At 32.1% G+C, this 18,159-nt stretch overlaps 1 protein-coding gene across 1 annotated transcript; it reads right to left on the bottom strand.

The window, feature by feature from the left end:
• Positions 1-435: 435 nt before the first annotated feature.
• LOTGIDRAFT_120497 (hypothetical protein) lies at positions 436-17,805 on the bottom strand (the record flags this gene model as incomplete). Its single annotated transcript, XM_009058502.1, has 37 exons — positions 436-671; positions 988-1,121; positions 1,318-1,466; positions 1,639-1,773; positions 2,159-2,341; positions 2,507-2,635; positions 2,981-3,085; positions 3,619-3,718; positions 4,047-4,185; positions 4,349-4,438; positions 4,534-4,726; positions 4,929-5,124; positions 5,805-5,947; positions 6,196-6,405; positions 6,609-6,675; positions 6,864-6,991; positions 7,366-7,526; positions 7,807-7,932; positions 8,161-8,239; positions 8,507-8,560; positions 8,820-8,961; positions 9,091-9,211; positions 9,422-9,687; positions 9,960-10,063; positions 10,482-10,661; positions 11,021-11,106; positions 11,343-11,445; positions 12,426-12,542; positions 12,783-12,942; positions 13,274-13,461; positions 13,734-13,922; positions 14,269-14,513; positions 15,258-15,355; positions 15,500-15,717; positions 16,942-17,194; positions 17,362-17,464; positions 17,748-17,805. 37 exons carry the CDS (start codon positions 17,803-17,805, stop codon positions 436-438), a joined length of 5,388 nt encoding a protein of 1,795 aa, XP_009056750.1.
• Positions 17,806-18,159: the final 354 nt, after the last annotated feature.

Here is an 18,159-nt window from a genome sequence, read left to right as displayed (position 1 = left end):
GCCTTCAAACATAACAATTAATTTTAAAAATTGACAATAAAATGCTGATAATTTATGGATATCACAGTATGGAAATGGTTGAATCTAGCCAGAGAATTTATTCTAATGTTTTGGTACTGGTAGCATCTATATTATCAGATACAGTACTAGCTAGTATAGTCTTTAAATCCTGAAATATAGAAAAATATACAGATTACACAGGATGTTCTAACTAAATTATAATCATATGCAAAAGATATGTTTACTTGTAATTAAGCCAGTGTTTTCATGACCATCTAACATTAAGGATTTTATTAGATGCATACTGTTGACAAAACAGATCAAAATTGGAAGGACTTTTTGATAAAGCACACCAGTGGTGGAGCCAGGTCAACATCCACACGGGGGGCGAAATATCTGAAAAACTCTTTCGGGGCTGCACCACTGAAGCACACATTATAACACAATTAAATTAAGCTGTAATATGTACATAAAATAAGTACTTACCAAAGCTTTAAATGATTTACAAGCAGTGACTATATCTTGTATAAGAGGATGTTCTATTAATACTCTATATAATACTGGTTCTAAATCTTCACTACCTAGTTCAACATACACAGTGGCTAACTTCTCCTGAAAACATATTTGAACAGATGATTTCATATAGAAACCAATTTGTCTTGATCCTTGGACTTTTGATACACCCTAACCTTTATGATTATGATATCTGGGAGAAGTATGCTTCTGAGGTGCTTGCAGTCATGGTTGGAAACCAAGAGAATAAAACAACCTTTACCTTAGAAGTATTTTCTTCAGGATCTGTACCAACAGTATATCTATGACTATCACCTTGTGTACTTTCACCATGATGTAATACCTGTTAGAAATATAAAGTTGTATTAAATATGTTTGTTGAGCAGCTTTCAATGGACTTCTTTAATACAAAATAATATTAAATTTTAGACATGATTTGAAACTAAGTCAAACAATTCAGGATAGGATTGAAACTATGTAAGTTTACCTTGTACAATGCATCTAAAGGCACTTTAGCATCAATAGCATTTTCAGGTATAACTTCTCCTGTCATAGGAGGTTCAACATGTTTTTCATCTTTTTCTACATCTAATCCTTCAGGTAATAAACTGAAATTATAAAAAAAATTATATCGATGATGACACACGGCTAAAATTTAAATAGAGAGTTCTTGGTTATTTTACAGGTCATTAAAGGATAAGTACTTAAGGAAAAATCCTGAAGCCACAAATAAAAACAGAAAATTGTAATCTGATGATTTGAATTTGAAATTATTGATCGTGAACAATATACATCAAAACTTACCCTCCTTCATCAGCTGAATGATCTAGATTAGTACCAGCAGTTGTTGAAGCAGTAGGTTTAGCTAATCTTGGCATGTGACAACCAGAAGCAACACTTAAAGCTCTTAAAAATCCTTCATGTGAATTAGGTACAGCACTAAAATACATCAACTGAAATACATAAGGAAAACCATTTATTTCATTTACTCTTGCTTCAAGTGCATTTTTTGATAAAACACCATTTTGAGGTTGTTAAAGAGGAGGTGGACAAATTGTTACAATTTGTTAAAAAAAATATTTCTTAGATTTTTACATTTAGAATTAAAAGTAAATAAGAACTCACCAGACTAATATAATCTAGTTTACATGGTGAAGATGACAGATTACCAAAAATATCAAATAAAGCTCCTTTTAATCTTCTTAATCTATCAAAACCAGTTTCTTCTATACTATCATCAAATGGGAACCATAACTCAGTCTGAAGAAACAGATTATCATAAAGGTCAGACAGAATGTGAAAAGCTAAAAACCAGTGCATCATGGATAATGCTAAATAACTGTTTATACTTTACTGATCCTTAAAAGGATTTGAATTATCTCCCTTTAGTCTCCATCATTTAAAATCAAATGTTAAAAACTGAAGATAATGTGCATAAGATAAAAGACAATTCTAGATATAAGAACTGATCATTAAAAAAAATAAGGTCTGAATTATCTCCCTTTAGTCTCCAATAATTTGAAATTATCAAGTGGTGATTTCCGACAAGGCATAGAAATGATGCCACCGTAATGTTTACATCTAAGATTTCTTCTTACATATTCCCTCAGTCAAACCTCAATCTAGATTCTACCTATTGACTTACCCTATCAAATTGTTCTCTAGTAACAGCACCAGTCAGTTTCTGATCCATTTCTTCAAATCGAATTAAAGTTTCTAGTAATTCAGCTTGTGTTGGCGTGGGTATTGGTCTGGTTAAGGCTAATAAAAATCTTCTATAATCTACATACTCAGTATCATTAGCTAAGTTATTACCAATCTCTTGAATCTTAAAGAAGAGTGAAGAAATTAAGAACTGATAATATCAGTAAGTTATCACACCAATATTTACAACCGACCAGGTCCAGTGGTATTGCCACTTTTTTTTCAGAGGAGCAAGTATGTTCAGTACAGTAAAGTGAGGTAAAAAATAAGAATTATTATTGATGCCTACCTGTGTTGTAGTAATATTCATCCATTGATCAGGTAAAGTTTCCATACCAAAACTTACTGAAACCATATTCTCTAATGTTTCTACAAAACCTTTATTAGATAATACACCATTAGGAGCTATTTCCAGGAACTGAAAAATACAAATATACAGCTAAATTATCAAATATAAAAACCTAATAATTTTTCTGTGGAACATTATTTTTGATTTTGTATCTTGTATTGTACTATTAGATAAAAAAGTAATGTTCTAATAAAACCACTTTATCTCTTTTGTTTTCTTTATAATATCTAATTTCTATATTAATCATACTTTGTTTTATATTAATCATACTTTGTTCTGTATTAGATCATACTTTTATTAGATCATACTTTGTTCTGTATTATATCATACTTTGTTCATTTAAATTCAAGACACCTTTTATTTACAAAGCAAATCATATCAGATGGCGTTTGAATTACTACAAATTTACAGTACCTGTTTCAATAGGTTTAACAACTGATCCACAGTGAACAGCTCCGCCATATTTTCTTTTTCATGCACCTCGTAAACACTAGATGATGACTTTAATACTCTCAGATCCTAGAAATGAAGAAAATTTTATATATCGATTCTATTGCATGTGATTTCAAAACTTTCAGCATCAGTGGGTGCTCTTTCAGCCACATAATTATACATAATATAAAATTGTGCATTCTTTGTCTATTAGGGTTCAAATGTCTTTAAGCATACATATATCACATGCTAATACATTCAAATTCACACAAACATGCTTGGCTATTGTCTACATGACTACTCAGTGAAGCAAGTTTTGTAAGTGGAGATGCATTGTAAAATAAAAAATAGTGATCGTGATTTGATTGTGATACATCATCACTCACTGTTTTATCTTCCATCTCTCTCTCCATTTTAAATATTGTATAATCCTAAATTAGAATTCAATTTTAAATTAGGCTTCTATTGATGATATTGGTATATATTTGTCCAAAATTTCAATGGTACAGATCAGTTCATTCTTGTCTTTGCACTCAATTAATCCCAAAGCAAAATCCGAAAGCCTAAAAGAAAGCTTTCAGACACATATTCAGGTTTATGAAAAAGAAATCTGTACCAACCTCATTGAGCATAAAATCTTCCTGATCCAATAATAATTCCTTCTCAATCTTTTCCTTATTTTCAATACCAAATCTCATGGTCTCAGACAGTTGGTCAATGCTAAAATATAAAATTTATGGCTCATATACTTAATCCTGATGGGCCTACAAAAATGTATTGATGATGCAGAACATGTTCATCGCTGATAGAGCAGGGGAACATCAATTTGTATACAGAGTACATATCATTATATCAGAATGTACCCTGTCCCTGATGTCCACAGAATAAAAAAAAACATCACGGTAGGCTTGAATTATGATACATCCATTTGGATCCAGGTTCCTAATGGATAGTCTCCTTCACTGGAAGGGCTCTTCGCCCAAGTATCTCTGGAGACCTGAAGTCACAATAGAGTACCCTTATCAATCATTTTATCTTAATGACTTACCTTTCCATTTCTTTGAGGAATCTAGCACCAAGCCAGTCATTCATATCTTTATAAACATTCTCTGCTTTCACCTTTAAATCTTGTAGAACTAATAGTGTTATACACTTGATCAATTCAACTCTTACTTTAGCAGCATTTTCTACAATAAATTCACAATGAAGTTAAAATATGTGACAGGACAAAACTGAGGGATATTTAATACAATTGGCGTTTTTCATAATAATTCTGCTACATATATGCTTACATAATCAAATTTTCTGTCGACACCTTTCAATGAAAAAATAAACAAATTGAAATCCTACCTTCCTCAGCAATGGCGAAATAATATTCTTGTCTCATCTTCTCCTTGGTTTCTTTCTTCCTTTGATCTTCTTCACTCAGCTCTTCAGTTACTAAAAATAAACATAGAGGATATAACACAGTTCTCTCCCAACCATTGTCAACGATCTGAGTCATTCTTTGAAAAAGTCTTCAACTTGTTTCTTACCAGGAGGGGGTGTAGCAGCTGGCTCAGAATCTTTCTTTCCTTTCTTAGAAGGTGAAGGACTTCTACTTTTTCCCTTTTTATTTGGTTTCTTGGTTGCAGCTGCTTTTGCTCTTTCTCGTTCTTTCTCCCTCTCAATCTCAGCTTGTCTTTCTGCTTCTTCTTCAGCCTCTTTAGCGGCTAATTCAGTAGACATCTATAAGAATACATAAAAAGATGTAACAGTACTGATTCCATTATCTTATTACTCATAAATATGACCAATATCATATAGGTATTCAAGACTGAAATTTTGAAATTTAAAATACTTAATTGATAACTCTGTTGCAAATTCTATCAATACATTTTACAAAATACATTAGATGATACCATAAGCGGAACAAAAGAAAACAACTCACCATCTGAGACATAAAGCTGACAGCTGTTGAAGCAGAATCGACTATCAACTTTTCATCAAAATCAACAGGTGGTGCTGGACTTTCACTGCCAGGTACATCATCCTTCTTACCAGCTTTCTTTTCTGGTTTACCTTTACCAGCTCCTGTCTTGGCATCAGGATCAGGGGACACTGGACGTCTTGGTATCAACGGGATCCTGAAAACAACAAATATTCATTGTAAACCTGTCCATTGCTACATCAAAAAGAAAGTACAAGTTCGACAGTTTTATTATAGGCATAAAGTTTAGTTCTCATGTAAAAAAGTTTTATAGAGTTTATACATTTACAAAACAGATCTGGATAAAATTGGACATTTAATGTCTACTTCATTGAATTGTCACTTTCTGGACTTTATTCAGGCATTGGAAGGCCTACCTTTTTCTTGGTCCATCATTATCAAAATTAGGAGGTTGATATTCAGCAACCTTTTCTTTTTCTTTACTCTTATCTCTTTTCTTGGCTGATGGTGTTCGAGATTTAGATCTGGATTCTTTGGGTGATTTGGTACCATCTTTAGGAGATTTTGAACGACTTTCTCTTGGTGATTTAGCTCTTGGTGATTTGGATCTATCTGATTTGGGGGCACCTGTTTGTTGTTCATCAGTAACTGGTGGAGTAGAAGCTGTCTCACTGACTTTATCAGGTGATTCAGGTCTGTCTAATGGCAGCTAGAAATAATTAATTATCATGTTTTAATAAATAAGGAAACAAAAAACTGTTAAAAGATGAATGCTCTTGGAACCTGATGCACATGCTGAATTTTTTTTTCTTAACTGAAATACACTTTTCTCCAAAAGAGTTCTTGAAAACTAGTGATCAAGCAGAATTTTCTCACTCCTGGATCATTTTGAAATGTCTTACCTCAACTAAAGGTATTCTTGCGTAATTCTGATTTAATTCATCTGGAATTTGACCATCCATACCACGATAATAATCTTTTAATAGTCTGACTGTATCCTGGAACCTGTCCACTTCAGTCTGAAACATAATAAAGATCAAATTGAGAAGAAGAAAATGGTGTCTACTGGATTCAATACCGCCAGGAATCTGCATTTGCCTGGTTGCAGCAGAAATGTAGTGAAGGGTTATAATTTCAGTCAAATAAGAATGTAAAGTGATCATGAACAAGTCAGCAGTTCCAGCCATAAATAATTTGAAAAAAACATATTTTCAAGAATGGATTCCCCAAACCTTATCTTTGTAAAATATAGATGAAATGATGTTACCTGCATGAGAGTAATATATTGATTACTGAGAACACCTAATCTATCATCTAACCATCCATCATTAATAATAGCTTCACGTTCCCTTTCAGCCTGTTCCTTTCTCTCATCACAAATACTCCATAACCTCTCACGTAAATCATCAACTCTTTGATGTAATTCAGCTTTAGTTTCTTCATCTTCTCTCATATCATCAGATACCTCATTATAATCCTACAATGTTTGGGTTACATTCATCAGAAGAGTTCCAAATTCTTATTTGATGGGCATTAAGAATTTAAGAGTTCGTATAAGCCTAGGAAAACTTACAGAATGCAAAGGATATTTACGTTATTTCATTTCAATCCTGTTCATAAAGAGCACAACAGAATACAATGGGGAGGGACAATTCATGGCTCTGACCAAAAAGATTTTACCTTTTGCCATTGTGTTACAAATTCTTGTTTGTGATCGGGTCTTCTCAAATATTCTAGATAATCTTTTCTGTAAAATAAATGGATATTGTATTATAAAGTATTGTAGAGAGTATCAAATACAAATAAGTGTCTCTAAATTAATAAGTACTATATTTGACTGCTAAAAGGCTCACTAAATTTCAAAATAGGATGTATATTATCCATATTATAAAAAATCCTTAAATTACTGAGTATGTTATAAAAAGTCGATCTTACCTCATTTGATAGAAATATCTATAGATATTCTCCCGTTCATCTCTAATATTATGGAAAACATTTTTACTATTATTCACATATGATTTCTCCACTGTTTCCCAATGTTCAGCCAATATCTTAGCAAGGTCCTGAAATCAAAATTCCTTTATTACAAAAACATGGACCATGGATACATATCATGGGTTGCATTATGTTGATATCATTAATTAATACCTTTAAGCTTGAAAGAAAGAAATACTGGAAGTTCCATACAACAGTATTTAAAGGGTCCAATCTACCAGTGAAAAAAACTCATCTGCAACCCTGATTTGGTGTTGCAAACTAAATACATAACAAGCAAGCTGACACAAATAGCAAACAGGCCCTACTTTCTCAAAAGATTTACAATAAAAAATTGCCATTAAGTGTAAGTTTACAGTAAGAAATACAACACTTATTACAAAATTTGATTGCATCAGTTTGTTTGAGACAGTATCCAGAAACTTCTACAATCAAAACTTACCAATTCAATGCTCTGATCAACGAATTCCCATTCTTCTGAACCAGGTAATGGTGGTGGTGGTCCTGTTGGTATTTCTGGTTCAGGTTCAGGTTCTGGTTCAGGTGTTTTCCCTTTCTTTCCTGATCTACTTCTTTTACCTGATGGTGATTTAGGTGAAGATGCTGGAAAAATAAAAGATTGTATAAAAAATTATGAAATGTATAGAAATATGAAATGTAGCAAATTTAGCTACTGTCTACATTTTCATAAGAAATAAACCTTGCTGCTGCTTTAAATGAAATAATAATCAGGCTATATTCTCTAAACAATCTTAGCACTAGGATCCCTTGAAAGAGTGTTGGAAGTTAAGATGTCCATGCTAGCACTAAGATAGTTTCGAGAAGACTCAGCTAGAATATTATTCTATTTAAAAATAAAAACACAGGTAATACTTACTTCTACTTCCTTTCTTAGAAACTGCTGTATCTGATTTTTTAGATTTGGAACTAGCACTACGTTTTGGTGAGGCACTTTTCTCACGTTTATCTTTAGATGAAGTTCTGGAGGGTGATTTCTTACCACCAGATCCTACAAATATCAATAGCTTCATTCAATATTTCAAGTAAACAACTCTTATATTTTCAATTGATCTAAACCATGTTATACTAGCATGTTTCTTTAAAACAGTTAAAATCTTTAAAAAGCAAAGTCTCAGTCCAACTTTTTGAACATTATATATAGTGTATAACTGAAGGTAAAACTAAATTTCTTATCATATGATTGATGTGAGGAATTTCTTTGACAAACCTGATCTACTGCCTCTTGATCCTGGACGTGATTTGGGTTTCTCTGGTTCTGGTTCTTTTGGTGTTTCAGGAACTGGCTCAGGAGGAGGCTGCAATAGAAATAAATTTATGTAATACTAGAAGTTTTATAGTTTCAATTAATGATCCAGAGGTATGTGAATCTTATGACTGGAAGTAATTCAAAAACATCTATCACTTCAGGGAAATGGGAAAAACTTCACAAATCAGTATGCACGTCTATCATTTGGTGTAGAATTGACTGCATTCTTAGTACTGTCATAGCATAAGATTAAATGGGATATGTAGTAAAATATAAAGAATTATCTGAGTATTGTTTTTAACAAGTTTATACTAACAGGTTCAGGAATTTCTTCTGGTTTTTCCTCTGGTAGTTCTTCAGGTTTGATTTCCTCATCACCACCTTGTAACTACAAACATACACACTATTATAGTTTCACAGAAACTGATAATTTATTAACAATCACAAACAGAATTTCATCCTACTTTTCTACTTCTTTGGCAAAGACATGTAACAACATGATGTGTGCACTATGCAACGAGGGCATTTTGCAAAGAAATAAAGAAATGAAATGTTGAAAATTCAATTTCAATTTTGTACAAGTTTTAAAAAATTTTTTAGAGTATTTCATCATTTAGAATAAATCATACCTTTTTCAAAGTATCTTCAAGGACTTTTTCCACCTCCAACCTTACAGTTCTTTCTTCAGCTTCAGCATTTACTACCTTCAGTGTACCAAATCTTGTAAACCATTTTTCTAATTTAGGCCAGGAATCAACAAATCCTGTTATTCTGTAAAACGAAGTAAGAAGATCTTAGAAAATGTCGTACGAATATTAACAACTTGTCTATTGTATGATTCTAATCATTTACATCTGTAAAGAAGTGTATCTGATATACACAGGAGATAAATGGCCTTACCTATGTTGTATTTGTTCCATATCATGAGCCATATCCTGTACTGGAATAACTTGTTCTTGTTTACCAACACCTGTAGCACTACCTTCAGGTGGAGGATTTAATTCTTGGTGGAACTGTTCCCCTGTCTGTATAGAACCTAGAATTATCAGTGATTGGTTGTCAAACACGTAACTTTGTTACTCAATGTACAATATTAAGGACACTGATTGGTTAATGAAGTCATAATATTGGCCAATTGTGAGAGTTGTCAACTTTCTAACAACAGCCCCAGATTGATCTTTCTTGCCATATTATTACTATTAAATATTAGGCTCAGGTATAATTGACTTACAAGTTCTGCCAGCAGCCCTCTTTATACAAACTTCATCATCAATATCTAGTACAATAACAACATTAATACCACTAGCTGGTTCTGGGGCAGGGGGAGAAGGACGGGGGTCAGGTACCAGGGATGATCTCTTCTGCTTTCCTGAACTCTTTTCAGGTTCTTTCTTAGTTTTCTCTTCAAATCCACTCAATGCTTTCTCCAATAGTTTAGCCTGATTATAGTTTTGTGGGAATCCATCAATAATCCAGCCTGTATTTTCTGGAACTCTCCTAGAGAAAAAATCAAGCCCCAAATTAAAAGAGTTGAAAAAACTTAACAGCTGTTGTGTTTCTAGGACATGATGGTCACAAAACAAACATCAAAAATACAAAATTATACAATATTGAATAGTCACCAAACAATTTCCCTTGCAAATCATCCCAGAATACTAGTAGTGCCAGGACTTATGACCATACAAGTCATTTGATGTTTTAATTATTCAAATTTATCTCAATATAAATGGTCAGATCTTATGTCAATATAAATTTGGCAGTAGTCTAACCTGATAGCTTCCACTAAGATATCTACTATCAACTGTTCATCAACTGGTTTTCCTTTCTTCAAAAATCGGAAAACTTTACTTCCTAATTTAGCTCTTGCTGTAGGCTACAAAGACAATTATTAAACCATCATTACAATTTTTCAAATCAAAACAAAATAGTATCCATATTCAATAAGATTCAGAAAGATTATCCCTGACTATAATCTTTTGACAATTATCATTCTCGATGATTAATGCTGATGTAATGCAATAGATTATAGATAGAAGCCAGTCTCACCTGTGGTTTATCATTATTGACACTACAACTAGATTTTTTAAGAACACTGGCTGAACTATCCAAACGTGATGCTGCATTTGATGGAGGTTGTGCTGCTACATGATCATCTTTCACTGGAAAATAATATGAAAAAGTTAAAAAATTTATGTGCCCGGCAGGAGTGTTTTGATTATTTAGTGTATTGAGAAAAATCAACCATTTTAAAAATTTGTAAAGAAAATTGTGATATTTATGAGTGTGATAACAACTAAGAAATTACCATCAACATTTTCACTAGATAAAGGAGTTGGTTGAGGAGGTGTAGATTCATTACCAACAATTGCAGGGGTGGCTTCATTAGAGGTGGCTTCATCAGGGGTTGCTACAAAAATACAGGGATACTTTACTAAGGGAAGGGAAGAAAAGAAACAAGGGTTAACCAAACACTATTGGAGCAAAGGGTATAATATGTTTAGTCACTAGATAATACATTTAAGGCAAGCATCAGTTTGGGCTAAAAAAATTAAAAGGGGCAAAAGGTAGACTATATTTGAGGGATTTGCCAGGTTAAAAAATAATTTCACTACATACCTTCTACAGTTCTTGGTGTTTCTTCTGCTACAACATCTTCTTTATGTTCTTCTTCTTCCTACAAAGATAACATCATTTTGTACTTTCTTTTTTTACTTTCAACACATTTTTTTGGAAAACTATTTCATAGGTGTTTGGACATAGCTTGATATAAAGTAGTGATAGGTCCCACTGTGAATAAATTGTAACAAAGGTGTCATAAAACCAAACTTACTGTAATTTCTATTATTTCACCAGCTTTATGAGCCTCAACAGCCTGATCAACCAAAACATCAACACATAGAACTTGTAACCTGTGTTCTGCAATAAAATCAAGAAAACAAATAAATATTTGATATAAAAATAGGCCAGCAAACATGTTATATAACAAAATATACAGAAAAGAGGCTATTACGTTCATTCTTTTGTTTATAATATTCACCCAGTAGACTGATATATACTAGGTATAGCAACTAAGTGATGCAAGAGACATATTTGATTGTTTTTATACATAACTAAACGATAAAATGTCAAGAAATTAAAGATCAAAAATGTACCTTCTGACAGTTTGTTGATACAAGATGTTTTACCACTGAAAACTTTACCCAGAATACAAGCTTTAATAGGAAATGGTGGAAACTCAGGTGGTGGTGGAGGTGGCTGAAATTGATTGAAAAAAACTGTAATCATGGCATTATGAACTTTAATTTCAAATCTGAAGATGATCTGACATGTGGAATCAAATGAGGTATTCAAATTCTAGTTCTCCAAAGGGAGACTAAAGGGAGACAATTATTGACATTGTTATTGAAGACTAAAGGGAGACAATTATTGACATTGTTATTGAAGACTAAAGGGAGACAATTATTGACATTGTTATTGAAGACTAAAGAGAGATAATTATTGTCAATGATCTTGAAGACTAAAGGGAGATAATTATTGTCATAGTTGATGAAGACTTAAGGAAGATAATTATTGTCAATGATCTTGAAGACTAAAGGGAGATAATTATTGTCATAGTTCTTGAAGACTAAAGGGAGATAATTATTGTCAATGATCTTGAAGACTAAAGGGAGATAATTATTGTCATAGTTCTTGAAGACTAAAGGAAGATAATTATTGTCATAGTTCATGAAGACTAAAGGAAGATAATTATTGTCAATGATCTTGAAGACTAAAAGATAATTATTGTCAATGATCTTGAAGACTAAAGGGAGATAATTATTGTCATAGTTCTTGAAGACTAAAGGGAGATAATTATTGTCAATGATCTTGAAGACTAAAGGAAGATAATTATTGTCATAGTTCTTGAAGACTAAAGGAAGATAATTATTGTCATAGTTCTTGAAGACTAAAGGAAGATAATTATTGACAATGATCTTGAAGACTAAAGGGAGATAATTATTGTCATAGTTGATGAAGACATAAGGGAGATAATTATTCTCATAGTTCTTGAAGACTAAAGGGAGATAATTATTGTCATAGTTGATGAAGACATAAGGGAGATAATTATTCTCATAGTTCTTGAAGACTAAAGGGAGACAATTATTGAGATTGATCTTGAAGAAAAAAAGGAGACAATTATTGTCATAGTTCTTGAAGACTAAAGGGAGACAATTTGTTAAAACTGAGATACTTACTGATGGAGGGTGAACTATATTGAACAATCTCTGAACAATATGACCCACTATAGGATTATCTCTAGGTGGAGCTGCTGCTTCTATTACGTCTGGTGCCTGCCATTCTCCTACCATATTCTATAATACAGTAAATTATCATGTGGTGGTTAAATGGAATGAAATAAAAGATGTTCACTTCCTGTTTTAAGTGTTTAACTTCAGATTTTACACAGAAAGAAGACGATCAAGAAATTAAACATGAAATATCAGTAAATATTATGACTTGCTTATAAAGGTATAGTTTCGAATTGTATAGTAAATATGGGCCATTCAGATTATTTAGATAGAACTTCGGTATAATATCATATTTTAACTCACCTTATATTCCATGAAATCTCCTTCATCTAATAAAAGTTGTTTTTCTGCTTCTAGAATTTGTTCTGGTGTAGGCTCGGTACTCTCTACAGGTTTATCAAACAATGGCTGACCAGCTATAAATAATGCTGTCCATTCTCTCATTAATTTACCAGGTAATAAACTGAAATTAAATTTGTAAATTCAGGTGATAAAAAATATAAATACTATATAACACCATTCTTGATTCATTGGTAATAAAGTTACTTTACCATTGCAAGCAAATGAAGAAAGAATCATCGGTTCAATATTAGACTTAAGTTATTTATCATTTTTAATGGAAAAATTAATCTTCTATCACAATCATCATTATGATCACATCTCTAACTCTTTGTTTCTATTTCTTATTTCATGACCTTAGCCAGTTCATTTTTAAGTTGAAAGTTAAAAGTCCTTTCTTTAGAAGAACACATCATACAATTAATTTAACATTGCAAAGTAATTAGTATACATACTTATTGGTTAATTCTCGATATTCAGCTACTTTACATGAGAAATCAACGATTTGATCCACCACATCAGAACACATATCATAATGTTTTTGATATTTAGAAGTAGCTCGTTCTGCTGCTATTTGATCATGTAATTCTTTATCTTTCTTTATCTGTTCTTCATATTCTTCTTTAGCTAATCTGGCCATTTCCTAATGAAAAATTGTACAACATATGAACATATTTAAAATTTAATTTACATCAGCATGCCTGATGAAAATTTAACAAAAAAGTGACAAAACATTCCCATCTTGTTTGATCAAAATCCAACCATTGAAAAATGTCTAACCCTTTGGAGTGTAAATGAAATATAGAATCATATACCCTAAACTCCCAGTAATATGACTAAAATCTTATAGCATTAACCTTATGTGACTTGGCAGCAGACGCTCATGTTGAAAAGGGTTAAAGTAACTAAACTTACTGCTTCTTTATTCAAAGCATCTTCAAAATCTTTCCTTCTTCTTTCTTCATATTGTTTTTCTCTGTAGATTCTATTACGTGTTATAACTTCCTTCTCATGTCTAGTTTGTAATAACTGTACAGCTATTCTACGTTCTTGTTGAGATTGTCTCATTAATCTATTGACTAGTATCTCTTCTCTTCTAGCAGCCTAGAATATACACAAAAACCATTTATAAATAAATGAGTGAAATGAATGGAGTTTTATGTCCTACTTTCCTGCACCTGATAATGATGACGGCAATACCATACAATGAGCGAAATTTTAGCCTACTCTTTTTCAAATTTCAAAGGCCAAGGGATCGTTTACATGCACTGATTGTTGCACACAGGGTCTTTGTTTATTGTCCTATAACTATAAAGCAAAATTTCTAGCATTTCTTACTGTCACCTCTATTCTTTTCTACCAGAAACCATGAATCAAGGGAAACATAACGCAAAAATCTACACGGTTTGAGATGAGTTTATAATCAAAATAAACCAATCATTATATTTACCTCCTGATTTTCATGAGCTGTCATTTGATCAACTAAAACTTTTCTCCGTCTTTTTTCTCGTTCCTCCCTGGCCGAGGCATCTTCCTGCAGACGTGTTCGTATTTTTGAAATATACTCATCATTTGATGTTGGAATAATTAAATTGATAGTATCTTGTACTGCTTTATCATCCTCATTAGTTGTCAAATATTGCAGATCTATTGATTCACTAAAATATGAAATAAAAAATAATACTCTGATTAATCCTTGAAAACTAATTAAGATAATAGCCAGATTTTCAAAATAAAAATAAATCTAATTGGATAAAAACAGATAACTGGACCACTGATATCATCTTTAAATGTTTTTAGGCCTTCGTAGTAAAATCTTGGTAAAGTAAGGCATATCTTTTGGTATTAAATGAAACAAGGTCAATACAGAACTAAATATTATATCGTACCTTAAATCATCATCTTGTTTTGATGGAGGTAAAATTACCTTCATTTTCTCTTCAAAATCAGCAATAGAATCCATTGTTTGCTATAGTACAATATAGATATTGTTAATCAAATGAAGTGAAATGAATGGAGTTTTACATCCTACTTTTCTGCACCTTTCGGGCTGATGAAGATGCAATGCATTAGCCTGCTCTTATCAATTTCCAACTGTCGAGTGATCTTTAAAGTGCATAGTCTGTAGCACACGGGGCCCCGGATTATTGTCCCATCCTTCAGGTTAATGAGCGATCATTTAACTCACTGTACCACTGGGGCTCCCATTGTTGTTCAATAATGAAATGAATTGTGTCAGGACTTTATGCAACACCCAGCAAATTTTTTAAAAATTATTTAAAATGAATCTATTATCATTGGTTTTGAAAGAATGCACTGAAATAATTCCTATATTCCAATCGTAGTCGATGCCAGACAGCATATTTAATTTGAGATTACAAGAAATACTGAAGGAGTCATATTCACTCATTTCACACAAAATTAAAAATAATCCAAAACGTACCTTTGCCTCTTTATTTTTCAAATTCTCTCTACGGATCTCAGCAGCTCGAATTGTTTTAGATGCTGGTGGTTTAGGTATATGAACAGAAGCAGCTCTGAAAAATAAACAGAATTGGTGACGAAGGTCACATGCAAGTCATCATTTAGATTTTGATACATCTATTTTGATCCGAATTCAAACCTGCAGCAATGAAATTGGTCCAAATATCTCTAAAAAGAACCTTATAATTTTAACTTACTGTATTTTAGCCACCATTTCACTTTGTTTAGATTTTAAAATTCTCGATCTTTCTAACAAGGCTTGGCGTTGATTTTGTTGTTCAACTCTAATTCTCTCCTCTTCTATAAATCTCTTCTCAAACTCTATTTTCTCCATTGTAATCTGTTTCTCGTGGAATCTTGACACCAGAGCTTCAAGGTTCAAATCTGTTTGTCTAGGAGTCTTCTGTTTCAATTTCTGTAAAAACAAATCCAATTTTCTTTTAACCTAAACATTTCGTTTCGATTTACACACAAATATTATCCTGCCAAAATGAATCAAAACAGCCCCTGTAATCCTAAAACTAAACTAAAGCTTTCTTTTATCTCAACATTGAACAATAAGACAACACTAACACACTAATTGTGGAATAAACAAAAGTCTTTCTAGAACATTTGAAAATCAGAAAATTGGTAATTAGATAAGCTAACAAGTAAATTGGCCAGGTAAAAATCAATTGATCCTAGATAATAAATGACTATTCCATGACAACTTAATCACTTCAGAAAATCAATAAATTGAACCATCTATCTAATGAAACTTCAATAGTTGATTCTCACGCAACTACGCATGAATTATAGACTAATTGACTTTTTAAGAATCAATAAAAAAATTGATCAAGGGTTTAAAATCAGTTTTAAAATGATTTTATTCAAGAAAATTTTACTACCTTCTCATTAAACTTTTACCAATCTCAACCTTAAGATAACATCATTATGACATCACAGTACTGAAGGGCAGTGTCAGCAGAAATCAGCCTAATCAAAGTCATTATGACATCACAATACATGAGGGTAATTGTGTTGTGGTCTACCTCCTGAAGAGAACTCTTGGGACACAAACAATAGACAGACTTCAATTATTTATCCTTTTTTTTTTAAATTTTGCACCACAATATCCATGTGATTTTTACTAAGAACCTTTTAACAAACTCCTTGCCAATCTTTTACTTTTACAATACGATGAAGTCATCAAAATACAAAGCAGATAATGTGTCCACAATAATATATTGCCTTGACTATAATATGGATAAAGAACTCTGTAGACTTAATGTTTAGGCACATCAACAATCAATACTCAAGTACTAATTTAATAAGTAAACTATCTCTCCATACCTACTACCAAACTTTTACTTCATTCCTCAAGGCAAACCCATTATGACATCACAATACAAAATGGTATAATTGTGACCCAAACAATATCTTGCCTTGACAATCATAGAAAGGGAAGGAACTCTACATGTATTTCATTATCCTAACAGGATTATCCTATTCTTAAAATCAAAGCCATTATGACATCACAATACACATTGAGAGAAATAGAGAAGGTTTATAGTTTTATTAAAACAATCTAGTAAAACTATCAACAAGTCACTAGTTTTATAAACTTTATATATGAAACAAATCGCTCTCCATAAATTACCTCTCTATACATCAGAGTTTCATAAGCATTAAGCTTAGCAGGAGCAGCAGGTCTCATTGTTTCCATGGCAACACCTGTAAGATTTGCTTTTTTCTTGTTATTTAGGGCTATGTATAGTTGATACATTAATCTTGTAGCCACCCCATGTCTTTCTGTCATAATATCTCGAGCAATGTTTGTATCAAATGGAATAGCCAGCAGATGTAAGCTTGGCTCCACCCTCGTAAAATTATTGAGTTTGGCATCTGATTGCCTGAAAGAAAAAAAATTCAATCTAACATCAGAATTATAGAATAACACATTTAGTGATCATTTAACAAGCTTTACAGATCTTCTACACTTTGTATCTAAATTCCATTCCTGCGAGGATTGTATCTTTAATTCATGAATATTTATGAAGTTAATGAGATGACAACTTACGTATTCTGTGAAAATTGATCAAAGTCATCTTGTAACTGATATCTATTTAATACTTCACCAATTAAAAAACCTGACGAGAAGTCTCGTGCAAAGGACTGTTGATCTGTAAAGGAAAACATAGTGATATAGAAGGCCAGAGTGGACAAAGTATATTTAAGCTGAAGCGAAAGACATGGAATAGTCATTGATTATGTATGTTGGCCTAGGCTAGTTACTACTTACAACACTTGACCATTGCTACATAGCCTTATAAACTGTGTAACATATTCCATGACAAACAAAGATGGTTAATTTTAAGTTAAAATTGATAAAAAAAAAAGTTATGAGCAAAGACAAAATATTAGTAGGTTAGTCTAGTAGTAAGTACAATTATCTGATTCACTCACCAACATGTTTGGAAATTGACAGCTCACTATTGAGCCAATTACAAAGTATATCAGTCATTTTGTCAATTTGTCCACGTCTTCATTAAGTGTCTCGGTTATGTTCTGATCCTTAGCATGATTAATTTGGTCGATTTTCTGTCAGATTAGGCTTAATGGAAATAAAACAGGTGTTTCTTGTTAGAGTTGCCAGGGAAAACAAATATTATGCCGAAAGTGGGTCTAAATGGATATTAATTTACGACAATTATATCAGCTATCCTTCTATAGAAATAAAGAAAATAAAAATAGTAAGTGAAAAACATTCAAAGTATTGATTATAATGCGTCATCAAATGATATTTTCTTAAATATAACTTTGTTATTTGCGAAGCAATCTATTTACGACATTATGTAACAGTTCTTATTTTTACCGG

Source organism: Lottia gigantea (assembly GCF_000327385.1).
Source record: "Lottia gigantea unplaced genomic scaffold LOTGIsca_34, whole genome shotgun sequence".
In the NCBI taxonomy this organism is placed as follows: Eukaryota; Metazoa; Mollusca; class Gastropoda; family Lottiidae; genus Lottia; species Lottia gigantea.
This window is presented reverse-complemented; position numbering and strand designations above follow the sequence as displayed.